This window comes from Myotis daubentonii, chromosome X (assembly GCF_963259705.1).
Source record: "Myotis daubentonii chromosome X, mMyoDau2.1, whole genome shotgun sequence".
In the NCBI taxonomy this organism is placed as follows: domain Eukaryota; kingdom Metazoa; phylum Chordata; class Mammalia; order Chiroptera; family Vespertilionidae; genus Myotis; species Myotis daubentonii.
Window position 1 is genome coordinate 25,313,129 of NC_081861.1, and position 16,377 is coordinate 25,329,505.

The 16,377-nt window shown below is 43.2% G+C and overlaps 1 protein-coding gene across 4 annotated transcripts in view; it reads left to right on the forward strand.

Moving 5' to 3' along the window:
• The first annotated feature begins 7,786 nt into the window (after positions 1–7,786).
• Positions 7,787–16,377, forward strand: part of ARHGEF6 (Rac/Cdc42 guanine nucleotide exchange factor 6) — a 129,152-nt gene continuing 120,561 nt past the window's right edge. Inside the window, exons 1-2 of one of the 4 annotated variants that reach the window (XM_059680246.1) lie at positions 7,787–8,398; positions 9,655–9,738. In XM_059680246.1, the coding sequence (XP_059536229.1) occupies positions 8,234–8,398; positions 9,655–9,738 (249 nt within the window). In that variant the 5' untranslated portion in view covers positions 7,787–8,233. The remainder of the gene's footprint in view (positions 8,399–9,654; positions 9,739–16,377) is intronic. The other 3 variants (XM_059680244.1, XM_059680247.1, XM_059680245.1) reach the window with 3 other exon arrangements.

Sequence of the window (16,377 nt, forward strand, 5' to 3'; positions counted from 1 at the left end):
TGATCCCGGTGCTGGGAGGCATATTACCCTTTTACTATATAGGATAGGGGCCTAGTGCATGGGTGGGGACTGGCTGGTTTGCCCTAAAGGGTGTCCTGTATCAGGGTGGGGGTCCCCACTGGGGTGCCTGGCCAGCCTGGGTGAGGGGCTGAGGGCTGTTTTCAGGCTGGCGGGTGACTGAAACTCCCAACTGCTCCTTTTTTTCTTTTTTTTTTTTTTATTCTGGGCCAGCTTTAGCTCTGGCTCCAGCTCTGAGGCATCTGCTGCTTAAAGCAGGTATCTGGTTTGTTTGGGTTCTATAATCGAAACACTGTATCAACTCCAGCTCTGAGATCCTGGCAGGCTGAAAGCAGGTTTCTGGGGTTTTGTTTAGCTTCTATATTTTTAACAATGTTTCAGACTGCAAGCTCAGAGGCCTGCAAGGCAGGCGGGGAACGTTGATTTCCTCCGTCACTGAAGCAAGCAAGCCTCATGTTAGCTTCAAGCTGCCTGGCTGCCAACCGCCATCTTGGCTGGCAGTTAATTTGCATATCTCGCTGATTAGCCAATAGGAAGGGTAGCGGATGTACTTTAATTACCATGTTTCTCTTTTATTAGATAGGATAATAGTAGCCCATTGCATGATATCGTGTGCAGTAGGCTGCCCACCGCTTCCGGGGGAGCTGGCGGGAACTGCAATGTGCCGCTGGGAGCCGTGCTGCTTCCACGGGAGCTGTGCGGCTTCCGTGGGAAGTGGTAGTGAGCCGCTGGCACCCACAGGACCCACGACGGAGCCACGCCACTTCTGCGGGGGCCGGGAGGGACCCGCGCTGATTCTGCAGGAGGCGGGAGGGAGACGGGTCTGCTGTCTCCTCTCCAGGCCTGCGCTCGGCAGTGGAGGCTGCGGGCCGGCCCCCCTGTCCCTATCTGTGTTCGCTTCTGCTCTGGGGGGCCAGCCTGAGCAGCCCCCTGTCTCTGTCTTCGTCTCCACTCTGGGCCTCACCTGTTCGCACACCTCCTCCTGTTTGGTCATGACCCGTTTTGCATATTTCCTCTTTTTATATATCTATAGATAGGTGATAGATAGATAGATAGATAGATAGATAGATAGATAGATAGATAGATAAAAGCCTAAGTGGCCAGAACGACTGGAACGACCAGTCTCTATCATGTGCACTGACCACTGGGGGCAGACGCTCAATGCAGGAGCTCCCTCCTGGTGGTCAGTGTGTACCCACAGCCAACCTCCCCCAGCCAGCCAAACTCCCGTGGTCCCTCGCTGGGATGGGGAATCAGGGGTGGGTGGTGGCAGATGCAGCCCCTTTCCCAGGGGGGGGGCGAGGGTCAGTTCCCTCTTGGGGCCAGCAGCCAACCTCCCATGCCCTGTCCTTCCTCCTGGCCAGCAGGCCCCGATTGACCCTCTGCCTGCCTGCCACAGTGGTGGCTCCGCAGCAAGGGAAGGAGGAGGGGGGAGGCAGGGAACCGAATGGTGGCAGGGCGCCGATAATGGCAGTTTCGGCATCTGGCGTCCATTCCTTTTGCGCCTAGCCCTGCAACCATCGCCTCCTCTCTGACCTGGCCCTGATCGGCCTGGCCCCGATGGGCCCTGATTGCTGGCCAGGCCTAGGGACCCCACCCATGAACAAATTTGGTGCACCAGGCCTCTAGTTTTTAATAAAATGTTACCTAATTTGGCTCAAGTTCCACTCATTTGCCGGGGTCCAACCCCAGCAGGTCCAGGGGTCCCCAAAGGTGTGGACAGAGTCGGCGAAGAAGGAATGACACGGAGACAGCGTTCAGTTGATCAGCAGCCTTGCCAGGATCTCTAGCCACAATCTCCAGCCAAGTTCTGGTCTGGATCTCCAGCAAAGTTCTGGTTAGGATCTCCAGCCAGGTTCTGTGTCCATGTTCTCTTGCTCGGTTCTCCAGCCAGGTTCTCCAGGTTCTCCAGTCAGGTTCAGTCACCAGGTTCTAGTCAGGTTCTCTTGCCATATTTCTGTAGTCAGGTTCAGTCCAGGATCTTTTGCCATGTTCTCTCCAGTGAAGTCCTTCTGTCTCTAGAGAACGTTCTGTGTAGGTTCTGTGCCTAGGTTCTGTCTCTCTTGGTCCTGTCTTCTAAGTCCTGTCTCCTAAGTTCTGTGTTCTAAGTTCTGTGTTCTAAGTTCTGTCTCTTTCTGTCTTGTTACATCTGTATTTATACCAGTTGATTCAATCCTATCAATCTCTATTACAAAGGTTAGGGAGTTTCTTATCTCCATTCCAGGGTGTAAAGATTATGTAGCTCAGTGCCACGTGGTGCGGGTTCCCAACCGTGACAGAGATGGGGACAAGGGACCCAGTGTGGAGTGTCGGGTGGCTTGGCCGTCTGATCCAGGGAAGCCTCTTCGAGAGCGCCTAGCTTCTAACTTCTCCTGTGTGCCCGGTGAACCTAGGCAGGTTGGTTTTTAAGAATTTCCATTTCGATAGAACCAAGATGGCGGCATAGGTTAACGCTGGAGTTTGCTGCTTTGAACAACTACTTCAAAAGTGAAACCAAAAAACGGAAGGGACATTACCCAGAACCACAGGAACGCTGGCTGAGTGGAAGTCCTACAACTAGGAGGAAAGAGAAACGCATACGGACACTCAGAGGAGGCGCAGTGCTGAAGTCAAATTCTGAGGTGCGGAGTGCGCGGAGCGGGCTGGCGGCGGAGGGCGCGGTTGTTGTTTTCAATCGGGAGGGAGTCGCAGACTCTGAGCACCAGATCCGGGCGAGTCTTTAGGGACCCAGACTCAAACGGGAGAAGCGGGACTGTCTGGCTTCGGTCAGAGCGAGTGCAGCTTTCTCTCCGAGCTTTGCAGCGGGTGCTGGGACTCAGAGAGGCAGAGCCCCTTGGGACAGGACTGAGAGCCGCCATAACTGCTCTCCCCGGCCCACCCTGTTGATCCTGTGCGACCCGCCCCGCCCAAGCCCTGCACAGAGGCATTTGCCGGATAGCCTCAGGCAAAGGCTAGATTAGCACCTCCCTAGAGGACAGAAGTTCTCTCACTGCTGACACAGCTGATTCTCATAGCCACTTGGCCTGGAGGTCAAACCCTCCCTGGAATTAGCTACAACAATCAAGATTTATCTATAAGACTGCGAACAAAGACCACTAGGGGGTGCACCAAGGAAGCATAACAAAATGTGGAGACAAAGAAACAGGACAAAATTGTCAATGGAAGAAATAGAGTTCAGAACCACACTTTTAAGGTCTCTCAAGAACTGTTTAGAAGCTGCCGATAAACTTAATGAGATCTACACGAAAACTAATAAGACCCTCGATCTTATATTGGGGAACCAACTAGAAATTAAGCACACACAGACTGAAATAACGAATATTATACAGACGCCCGACAGCAGACCAGAGGAGCGCAAGAATCAAGTCAATGATTTGAAATGCGAGGAAGCAAAAAACATCCAACCGGAAAAGCAAAATGAAAAAAGAATCCAAAAATGCGAGGATAGTGTAAGGAGCCTCTGGGACAGCTTCAAGCGTACCAACATCAGAATTATAGGGGTGCCAGAAGATGAGAGAGAGCAAGATATTGAAAACCTATTTGAAGAAATAATGACAGAAAACTTCCCCCACCTGGTGAAAGAAATGGACTTACAGGTCCAAGAAGCTCGGAGAACCCCAAACAAAAGGAATCCAAAGAGGACCACACCAAGACACATCATAATTAAAATGCCAAGAGCAAAAGATAAAGAGAGAATCTTAAAAACAGCAAGAGAAAGAAACTCAGTTACCTACAAGGGAATACCCATACGACTGTCAGCTGATTTCTCAACAGAAACTTTGCAGGCCAGAAGGGAGTGGCAAGAAATATTCAAAGTGATGAATACCAAGAACCTACAACCAAGATTACTTTATCCAGCAAAGCTATCATTCAGAATTGAAGGTCAGATAAAGAGCTTCACAGATAAGGAAAAGCTAAAGGAGTTCATCACCACCAAACCAGGATTATATGAAATGCTGAAAGGTATCCTTTAAGAAGAGGAAGAGGAAGAAAAAGGTAAAGATACACATTATGAACAACAAATATGCATCTATCAACAAGTGAATCTAAGAATCAAGTGAATTAATAATCAGATGAGCAGAATGAACTGTTGATTATAATAGAATCAGGGACATAGAAAGGAAATGGACTGACTATTCTTGGGGGGGAAAGGGGTGTGGGAGATGTGGGACGAGACTGGACAAAAATCGTGCACCTATGGATGAGGACAGTGGGTGGGGAGTGAGGGCGGAGGGTGGGGCGGGAACTGGGAGGAGGGGAGTTACGGGGGGAAAAAAAAAAGAGGAACAAATGTAATAATCTGAACAATAAAGATTTAATTAAAAAAAAAAGATTATGTAGCTTAAGCATGATTGTTCATAGTTAAAGTGATTAATTACCCGCCTTGAACTTAGTTGAGGGGTTTTATTCCCTCCCTAACTTCAGGGGAAAATCCCTACCTGGGAAAACAACCTTTCTCAGAGAGAAGACCTTGGTTAAAACACATAGTGCCAAGAAGGTGAGCAAACATTTTAAGAACAGTATGCCATATATGCCAGGTCCCTTGAAACAGCAAGGATGAACCGGCTCCCGGCACTCATTCTTTTCTCTTTCCCACACAAGATGATTATTTTTGTACATTGCTGTTTGTAAATCATTGTTTTAGGTGATGGAGAGCCTTTGATGGTTATTGAGCATGGCTATTACACTATTAAAGGGGTGTTTTGGGAATATCAACCAAACTGCTGTGCCAGAGAGTTCATTAGACAAGAAGGTGGAGGTAGGAAAGCCAGTGAGGACACAGGTTATGGCTCATGGTGTATGGTATTAAGGATCTGAAGTAGAGTGAGAGACTTTTGCTTTTTTCACTCATGCCTTTGTGTGAAGTCTGCTCTTTGTGTTGCTGTGACCTCCAGTCTTTCAACCCTCCTCCCTGATTCCCCAGTTCATCAGATACTTTCTATCATCACTGGCTTCCTTACCCAGCCAGGGTTTCATGGTTGCTCATTTCACCCACCTGCTTGCTACTGTCCCAGAATTCCTTGCTTTCTTGACATTTGAACATACCAACCCTGACTTCCAATCTTTATACTAATAGAACTATTTCTTCTGCCTTGAGGAGGAGACCTTGCCTTTCTGATTTTACTTGATGACTTAGAGTAATTTGCTACAGTCAGTGTCCAAAATGAGGCAGATTTTCATCCAGATGACTTCAGTGGACTCAAATCTATTTTGAACTAGGCTGAGTTCCTGAAATTACTCAGGGTTCTTTGGTCTTCACCAGAGAATGTAAGTGATACCTCAATACTGCCAAATTTATTTGTCTCAAGAGTACAATTTTGATGAACAATTGTGAAAACTGTCCAAATGACATTTAAAAATGTAAGTAAGCAGGTCAGATTTGGAAATTTCTTTTATCAACAAATGGATTTTGATTTTATTTCCATTACATGAACTTAGCCATCGGTCAAAGGTCAATTAAAACTTTTGATTGGTTATACCTATTTTGCTTATAAGTGTAATTACATCAAACCAATCATTTGGAGCCAAATCTTTGTTATAGAACTATAGATAGATGCAACAACATGAATGAATCTAAAAAGAATGATGTTAATTGAAAGAAGCCAGACAAAAAGGTACCAAACTGTGTACTTCCATTTACATAAGATCTTAGAAAAGGCAAAATAATATATATAACTGAAAACAAATTGGTGGTTGTCTGGGATTTTGGGAGAAGGAAGGGATGAAGGGTTAAAAGATTACAAGGACAATTTTTGGGGTGATAGAAAGGTTTATCTGGATTATGTGTGTGTGTGTGTGTGTGTGTGTGTGTGTGTGTGTGTGTGTGATTGTATCACAGGTGTATACACATGTCAAAATTAATTGAATTGTACATCCTATATAATAAAAGCCTAATATGCTAAGTGTCCGGTCATCCAGTTGGCCATTCAACCAATCAAAGTATAATAGGCTAATGATATGCTAAGGCCACTCAACGGCTTGCTATGATATGCACTGACCATCAGGGGGCAGATGCTCTGACTGTTAGGTTAGCTTGCTGCTGGGGTCTGGCTGATAGGGACTGAACGAGATGAGCCGGACATGCCCTGGAGCCTTCCTGCAGTCCCTCCCCGGCTGGCCAACCTCCCTCGTCCCTCCCTGGCCCAGATCGTGCACCAGTGGGGTCCCTCAGCCTGGCCTGTGATCTCTCACATTTTGGGACCTCTAGGGGGATGTCAGAGAGCCAGTTTTCAGCTCAACGTCGGAATGACCGGTCATTATAATGCACACTGACCATCAGGGGGCAGATGCTCAAAGCAGGAGCTGCCCCCTGGTGGTTGGTGTGCTCCCACAGGGGAAGCGCTGCTCAGCCAGAAGCTGGGCTCACGCCTCCACAGTGGCGCCATGGATGTCCAACTGCTGGCTTAGGCCCGCTCCCCGTGAGGAGTGGGCCTAAGCCGTCAGTCAGACATTCCTGAGGGCTCCCGGATTGCGAGAGGGTGCAGGCCAGGCTGAGGGACACCCATAAGTGCACGAATTTTGTGCGCCAGGCCTCTAGTATTAAATATATGTAGTTTATTATGTCAGTTATACTTCAATAAGAGTATAAAAATAATTAGCAAGGAAAAATGTTTTAAGACATTAAAACATAAAAAAAATCCTTGTTATAATTAGGTAGTGTCTATACCTGGGACATTATATGAGTTCATTCATCCATTCATTCAGCATTTTTGAACATCTGCTGTGTACCAGGCACTCTGCTGGAAACAGTGTTAAACAAGACAGACAAGACCCCTACTCTAGGAAGGTTACATTCTGATAGAGGAGACAGATCAAAAAGTAATAATAGTAAAGTGTGGTAAGTGTTATGACAGGGCAAGTAGGGAAAGCTTTGGGAAACATTTAAGAGGATAATCTAAGCTGATTATTTGGTAGTGTGTATATGCCTACTATGTGTTGAAAAGGATTCTGAAGCTTAGGAGGATCCCACGTATGAGGATGGGTAGTGATGGTGAGTTCCATGCATTTACCAATATGAGGAGGCCATACTGTTAAAGTTGGCCTTATAAATTTTCCAATAGTATGACTATTTTGACTGGTTCTAAAAATGTTCAAGAATAATTCAAGGACTTTTATTATAGCTCAGTTTTTATCTTCAGAGAAGCATTTTTAATGTAAAGTGTTTATTGTTGGGGAAACATCAACCCTCCAGACTGTAGTATAGACAGAGGACAAGTGCTTTTTTGTTCTCAAAAGTTCTGTTTTCAAGTGTGTTTCCCCCCCCCCCCATTTATGTGAGTGTGCTTGAGCCTCTGCTAAGGGTACTGCAGCTGGATTGTGTAGTGGAATCAGGTTTAGAAAAAGAATTGCTCAAGAATGCAAGTAAACAGGATGTCAGATGTTATCCTTAGCCTATTTCCCTAAACATAACTTTTTGGCTGCAAAGTAAAATGCCATTCCTTTCGCTTTTGACTATATACAGTGATGGCTGACAGCAGGCACAATCTTCATTTGCTTGGCACGGTGTCACCATGCAACTCAACATGTTTTGCAAGCAATGATCATAACCCACCATCTCTGTGAGACGGAGATTCAGCCATTTCATGGAATAATTTTATGAACCTACCTTCTTTGAGCCATTTTGTGCCAGCAGAGCTCCCCATGAGGCTCAGCTCTGTCTGACCTAAGAGCCAGTTGGCATCTTCCTCCTGACAGAAGCCAGATTTTCACTGGGGCTAGACTATTTATTGACAGCATTTTCCCAGACTGGCCCAAGAGTGTCTCATTTTCAAGGTCCCCTGAAGTGCTGGCTCACCTCTGTTTTCCAAGAGTGCTTGCTTCCTTCTTTCGCCTCCCTCCCCAGCATCCTCCTCACTTCCTTCCCTTACAGCTTCTTGCATTGTGTTCCCCCCCCCCTTGGTGTGTGTTCGTGTGTGTATTTCTTCTTTTTTTATTCTAATGAATTTGTTTTGCAGATTTTGAAAAAGAAAACCAGTGTTATCCAGGGTTTTTACATTAATTTTCTTCCCATATCTTTGAGTGTGATCTCTGTGGTTTTAAAATCCCTTAATTTGAGTGAGTTCCAACGTTGTCTAAGAAAGTTGTTTTAAAGCTTTGCTCTGCAAGCACCAGAAGAGAACTCATAAAAAGGAAGACAACAGCAGATGCAATCGCGGATGTGGCTTCGTCCTTGCAGCTGCCCCAGAGAGCTGTTTCGAGCGTACAGTTCTAAGGAATGAATCCAGAAGAGCAAATCGTGACATGGCTTATATCCTTGGGAGTTTTAGATTCTCCCAAGAAAACTATCTGTGATCCAGAGGAGTTCTTGAAGTCCTCGCTGAAAAATGGGGTAGTGCTGTGTAAACTGATCAACAGACTGAGGCCTGGCTCTGTGGAAAAGGTAAGGGACATTTACAGTATCTTTAGGAGTGCTAACTGTGAGAGAGCAGCAATAATGTAATGCTTGAGATTTTCTGTTGTCCCGGTCTTGGGTTTCTCCTACTTTAATCTCTTTCTAAGAGTTGGATAGTCTTTCTTACTGTTTTCGTAGTTTGAAAAAGTCAGAACATGAAATGTTATCCTTTAGTAATTAGCCACCAAGTAATAGTATTATAAAAAAACTCTTAAGCCACTAATACTAGGGGACAAAGAGAACACCCATATCACAAGCTTATTCTAAAAAAACACCGAACCTGACAAGCTTATTCTGTCATAGAGATACGTGACCTCCCTGTGTACTGAGGACATGTTTTAAACTTGGGGTACATATGAGTCTGTGAAATAATGGGATGATTTATAACAGATGTTGATGGTGTTTAGTGACAGTTTGACTAAAATCAATGTAGATTTTCTTTCCAAAAAGAATAAAATATCCATTGAAAGAGAGGCTATTTAGCAATTAGGAGAAATAATCCCAAATGGCACATAGGTTTGTTAAAACAATAAAAACCAAATATATGTTTCAAGTACAACATGTGTTCAAAGTGAAACTACCCTTATTCTCTTTTAAAAAGCCAAAACTTTTAATGTTGGAAACCCATGGTCACGAGAATGGATAATTTTCAAAGCAGGCACTTTAAGTCAGTTTAAAGGTAATTTAAAGGTAATGCAATTATGTTCTTAAGGTTAGCAGGAATGTGACTCTGAGTATAGTTCTTTTGCCTTCTTGAACTAGTTTGTATTTTTATTGAAAAAAGTTGACTTACTTATAATTTCTTAAACTTAAAAAGCAGTGAGAAAATAGTGGTAAAATGTAGATTTTTGTGATCAGATGCAGAGAAAAACAAAGGGTAAAATATTCTTGAATAAATCATCATGAAGAGGAGGGAGCGAGGTAGTAAGTTGAAAGCAAAACCAAACTCAAAAACCTATCTGAGTTTCTCTGATTTGCTATCACCATACTCAGGCAAAAAGCATGAGAAAAAGTTTATAAGTAGAGATGGCTTGAGACTAAAGGTTTGGTGACATTTGAAATAAAGACCAACCGTTTAGATTTTTGCATCACTTCCTTTGGTGGTTATTTCTCTTCCTGGATTGACAGCAATGTAGCTCCCTGACTTAAAAAAGCCTGCCTGTGCAGTTATTAGTGAATGGTGAATATGGTATGTTTGATCTGGGATGACAGTCTCCAAGTGACACTTGACCATGTTTCTCTAGTACTGTCTGGAGCCCCAAACAGAAGCTGACTGCATCAACAACATCAATGACTTCCTGAAAGGATGTGTAACCCTTCAAGTGGAGGTAAGCCCACCCAGATTGCCATTCTTGTTGTCATTGTTTTTTCACTGCTAGTGAAGACAGTATTGTAGTAAAAGTTCTTGGTTTATTTTCACTGTTAAATAGAGGAAACATTTTACAGAAACCGTGGTTGAGATTGGTGGCTCCAGTGGTGGCTTGCTAGTTTGGCTTTTCCTGAAACCATTTTCAAAAGAAAACAAAACTCTTTTAGATACCAAGCCCTGAAAGCAGGCTTCTGGTGACAAAGCTTGTATGGTGTGCTTCCCTACTAAGGGGAACTGGCTGCTTCAGAGGGTCACTGTATTCCCCCTGAGTTGGGAAGAAAGGAAAGTCTATTGTTACTTTTTTCCATTAACACTTTAGGACAGAGGCTTTGAAAAGCTGAGAGAACCTGACCCTGAGGTAGAAATTATATATTAACTTACGTTGCATTATTTTATATTACATGGATCCTTACTGTACTTATAGGGGGTTTACTGAAACTCAGTTGATACTTTTGCCTGTGTGCCAAATTACTTCACTTCTCTGGGCATCAGTTTTTTTATTTTTATTTTTTAAATATATCTTTATTGATTTCAGAGAGAAAGGGAGAGGGAAAGAGAGATAGAAACATCAATGATGAGAGAGAATCATTGATTGGCTGCCTCCTGCATGTTCCCCACTGGGGATCAAGCCAGCAACCCAGGCATGTGCCCTTGACCAGAATCGAACCTGGGGCCCTTCAGTCCGCAGGCTGATGCTCCATCCACTGAGCCAAACCAGTCAGGGCTAGGCCTCAGTATTTTTATCTGTAAAATGGACACAAATAATAGGTACTTCATGGGGTTGTTTTAAAGATCAAATAAGATGCTGCATAATAATTTAGAACTAAAACCTCCAACCTCAAAACATGTCTATATATATAAAAGCCTAAGCAACCGGCCAACCGGCCGACTAACTGACCAGTAGCTATGACGTGCACTGACCACCAGGGGCCAGACGCTCAATGCAGGAGCAGAAAACACAGGCATGGAAACATGGAACAGACTGATGAATCTCAGAGGGAAGGGGGTAGGGCGGAGAGCGGGAAGAGATTAACCAAAGATCTTATATGCATACTAGAGGCCCAGTGCACCAGTGGGGTCCCTCGTCCTGGCCTGTACCCTCTCACAACCCAGGACCCCTTGGACGATGTTGGAGAGCTGGTTTTGGCGCAATCCCCACAGGCCAGCCCGAGGGACCCCACTGGTGCACGAATCCATGCACTGGGCCTCTAGCATGACATAATATATGTAGAGTGCTTAGTACAGGATCGGGGACATAAGAGTATAAACATTCATTAGTAGTAGTATTTCTGGGGAAGTATTAGTGGTAGTTTGAACATGGACTCTGACACTAGACTGTTTCAGTTCTCTCTCACCAGTAGCTTTGTGAACTTCAACATGTTACCTAACAATGCCTTTTTATTTTTATTTATTTATTTATTTTTAAAATATATTTCTTTATTGATTTCAGAGAGGAAGGAAGAGGGAGAGAGAGAGAAACATCAATGATGAGAATCATTGATCGGCTGCCCCCCACATGCCCCCCACTGGGGATCGAGCCTGCAACCCAGGCATGTGCCCTTGGCCGGAATTGAACTTGGGACCATTCAGTCCGCAGGCTGACGCTCTATCCACTGAGCCAAAAAGGCCAGGGCTAACAATGCCTTTTTTAAAAAATATATTTTATTGATTTTTTTACAGAGAGGAACGGAGAGGGATAGAGAGAGTTAGAAACATTGATGAGAGAGAAACATGGATCAGCTGCCTCTTGCACACCCCCTACTGGGGATGTGCCCGCAACCAAGGCCCTTGACCGGAATCGAACCTAGGACCCTTCAGTCCACAGACCGACACCCTATCCACTGAGCCAAACCAGCTAGGGCCTAACAATACCTTTATGCCTCATTCTCCTCAGCTGTAAAGTGGGAATAATAGCAGTGCCTATCTCATAGGATTGGTGTGAGATATCAATAAATTCATGTTCATTGAAGGGTTTCTCACACATAGTATTCTCATAGTATTCTCCAAATGTTAGCTAGTATTATTAAAAGCAATACAAGTAGTTTTTGCCCTACATAAACTTTGCTTGCTTCAGAATTTTTCCTAAAGTTACACATAGCATCAGGCTATGCTTGTCTCAGAATATTTTATTCCAGGTTTCTCCATTGCCCAATTTTAAATCTATGTCTGTGTATGCACACACATGTCCATATGTTCACATGTGTGTGCATGAGCACCTGTGTGTATGGCTTTTGAGGTAGTAGGTATGGCCTGAGATCACTCTATATCCCTTATAGAATGACGGCTACTATGGAACAGGTAATAGTGTTTTCATTTTTATTTGGCAAATAAAAACATGGTGAGGTTGCCAATGATTTCTGCACTCTGAAGCTGCCAGAAGGTATATTAAGCTGCTTTGCAGTTCTAAGAATACTAGATAATACAGAAACACCTCATGGGCATTGTTGGAAAATGAGTTGTTTCATAAAAGTGAACTTGTCTGATAACTAATGTTTACTTCTTTAAGCACTAATGCTTAAAATACTTTTATCCACTTTGAATAGAAGTATTTCTAAAAAGTATACCATAATTTTCATTTTTTTAAAATAAAAGGCACTTGGCATATTTTAAATCTCTTTTTGATAATTCAGGCTGGCTTGAACATTATATGACTATTGTAATAAGGCAATATTGGCATCATGGTTAAGCACATACCTTCTCTAGTTGGATAGACTTTGGCCAGAGTCTTGGCTTGGTCAGTTACTGACTATATGACTCTGAGAAAAGTTACTTGGCCTCCTTTTTTGGTGGGGGGCGGGGGATGAGGTCTTATTGCCCACTTTGGCTTCTGCAAACAGCTCTTGGAATGCATGCACTGCTTCCTGGCATGGGATTGGAGAGTGTGGGGATTGGTAGCTGCTACAATGTTAAAAGCTGAAATAGACTGAAATTAACTTTGAATAGACTCCAGACCTCTAAATGGTTACATCAGACAGATTCTGCCAGTACAATTGCTGTCTAGGTGGGAAGAAGGATTCCTGGTGCTTCCCAATATTCCAGAATTCTCTCTCTAAATCAATTATTCATTTGTTTTTTATGGGGAGGTCGCTATTTGAACGAGGCACTAGAAATAGAGTGATGATCAAGACAGTTACTTGGCCTCTTTAAGCTCCAGTTTCCTTATCTGTGTAATGAAAACATTAATCATATATTACAGCCCTGGACAGTGTGGCTCAGTTGGTTGGAGCATTGTCCCATTGTACTGAAGGGTTGAGAGTTTGACTCCTGGTCAGTGCACATATTCAGGTTGTGGGTTTGCATAAGGGAGGCAACTGATCAATGTTTCTCTCTCACATCGATATTTCTATCTCTCCCTCTCGCTTCCTCTCACTCCACAATCAATGAAAAACATATCCTTAGGCGAGGATTAAAAAAAATAACCATAATATCTATTGCATAGGATTGTTTTAAGGATTAAATGAGAAATTACATCTAAGGCATTTAATATATTACTGTACATAAGGCATGCATACTAGCTGCTCAATGTTACTGTTAATATTAGGTAATATTGTATGCAAAATTATGCCTGTAGGGAGTATATAGGAGACTATTGAGGCACTCCTAGAACCCTGAGGGAAGTCTAATTAAATCAATACATGAGACTGAAAGCTGAGCAGAGGTGCACCCAGCAGCCATGAATACGGACCATCCAGTTTTAAGATTCTAGAGAGCTAAGAGACATGCCTAAACACAAATCTTTGCAAAGTTTTAAAAATTAACTTATTTTTAACTGACCATATTTGACATGTAACATTGTGTAAATTTAAGGTGTACAATGTGTTACTTTGATACATTTATATTGTAATATGCCCACATTAATAATTATAGTACGATATCATTGTCTATATTTATTATACTGTGCATTAGATCACTATGACTCACTGAAAGTTTGTACCCTAAAACAACATCAATTTTTATCCACTTACTTCATTCCCAGATAACCACCATTTTACTTTCTGGGTTTTTTTTTTTGAAGTTTCACTTCTTTTCGATTGCACATATAAGTGATATCATACCCTACTTGTCTTTCTCTGACTTATCTCACTTAGAATAATGTGCTCAAGGTCCACTCATGTTGTTGCAAATGGCAGGATGTCCATCTTTTTCATGGCTGAATAATATTCCAGCATGTATACTAGTATACACCACATCTTTTTTATTTTCTGAGAAAATACTTTTAATTCAATGAAAATGGCAACATATCAAACTTTGTGAGATGTAGCTAAAACAGTGCTTAGAAAAAAACTATACCTTTTAGTATTATTCACATTATATTTCATATATGTAATTCATATAAATGATTATGTTATAGCATTTTATATTTTTTTAATATCTTTAAAATTTTATTAAATCTTTATTGTTCAGATTATTACAGTTCCTCTTTTTCTCCCCATAGCTCCCCTCCACCCGATTCCCACCCCACCCTCTGCCCTTACCCCCCCCACTGTCCTCACCCATAGGTGTACGATTTTTGTTCAGTCTCTTCCCACACCCCCCACACCCCTTTCCCCACAAGAATTGTCAGTCCACTCCCTTTCTATGCCCCTGATTCTATTATATTCACCAGTCTATTCTGTTCATCAGATTTTTTATTCACTTGATTTTTAGATTCACTTGTTGATAGATATGTATTTGTTGTTCATAATCTTTATCTTTATCTTTTTCTTCTTCTTCCTCTTCTTAAAGGATACCTTTCAGCATTTCATATAATCCTGGTTTGGTGGTGATGAACTCCTTTAGCTTTTCCTTATCTGTGAAGCTCTTTATCTGACCTTCAATTCTGAATGATAGCTTTGCTGGATAAAGTAATCTTGGTTGTAGGTTCTTGGTATTCATCACTTTGAATATTTCTTGCCACTCCCTTCTAGCCTGCATAGTTTCTGTTGAGAAATCAGCTGACAATCATATGGGTACTCCCTTGTAGGTAACTAACTGTTTTTCTCTTGCTGCTTTTAAGATTCTCTCTTTGTCTTTTGCTCTTGGCATTTTAATTATGATGTATCTTGGTGTGGTCCTCTTTTGATTCCTTTTGTTTGGGGTTCTCTGCGCTTCCTGGACTTGTAAGTCTATTTCTTTCACCAGGTAGGGGAAGTTTTCTGTCATTATTTCTTCAAATAGGTTTTCAATATCTTTCTCTCTCTCTTCTTCTGGCACCCTCATAATTCAGATGTTGGTACGCTTGAAGTTGCCCCAGAGGCTCCTTACACTATCTTGATATTTTTGGATTCTTTTTTCTTTTTTCTTTTCTGGTTGGATGTTTTTTACTTCTTCATATTTCAAATCTTTGACTTGATTCTTGCAGTACTATGGTAAATTGTGCTGATATCTGCTGTTGGATCTCTGTATAATATTCTTTATTTCAGACAGTGTATGCTTAATTTCTAGTTCGTCCTTTTCCATATCCTTGAGGGTCTCACTAGATTTATCGAGGGTCTCACTAAATTTATTGGCAGTTTCTAGAAAATTCTTAAAAAACCTTATAAGTGTGCTTTTGAACTCTATATCCAGTAGTTTGCTTTCCTCCATTTCTGTCATTTGTGACCTGTTTCTTTGTCTCCACATTTTTTATGCTTCCCTGTGTTGATAGAGTGGCTTTCTGTGCTAGGTGTCCTATAGGGCCCAGTGGCTCAGCCTCCCCAATTACCTGGGGTGGACACTCTTGGTGCACCCCTTTGTGGGCTTTGTGCACAGTCTTATTGTATTTAAGCCTTGAGTCTTGTAAGTATCACTGGGAAGAATTGACCTTCAGGCCAATTGTCTGTGAGAATCAGCTGTGTCTGCAGTGGGAGAGCTTCTGTGCTGGAGAAACCCTTATGGGGCAAGACTTGCTTCAGTGGGGCTTTGGTGCTCACTGAGTCTGCCCCCTGAGTGTGTCCCTTATGGATCTGAGGAGGTATAATCTGGATGGTCCCACTCTGACCACTTGGTACACTGGCACTTGGATCTCTAAGGGGGTGCTAATTTAGCCTCTACCTGAGGCTACCCAGCAGGAGCTATGGAGAGATCTTCAGATTCCTCTTCTTTGTTTGGGGTTTGGAGGTGCCCAGATGAGGCCCAGCTGTGAAGCAATGCAAGCTGCTGTGGGGCCTTGGGACTTTTTTATGGATGTTTTGGGTCTCTCTGACCCAGCTGCAGTTTGTTAGGTAATTTTAGATTGCAAAGGTCCAGGCCATTCATATGTAAAAGCCTCTGTGCACAGCTTGGGTGGGGTGGGGTCTCAGGGAATGAACAGGGCAGAGCAAACAGCTATGGCTGATCCTCAGACCTGCCCTAAGAGGACCTGGGTCTCAGTGTCCCTCGGTAATTGCTGCAAGCACCTCTGAGAGAAAGCCACCCTTCAGTTCTGTCCACTGCCAGACAGTCCATTTTCTCCCTGTATGAGTCTGGGTCCCCAGAGACTCACCCAGAACTGGAGTTCAGAGCAGTCAGGAGCTTGTGTCTTCCTCCCGATTGAAAAAGACAGCCGCATCCTCAGTTGCCAGCCCTTTCCGCGCGTGGCCCTCTGTACCTCTGCACTTTACTCCCGCACCGCCTCTGAGTCTTAGTGTGCTTTTCTCTT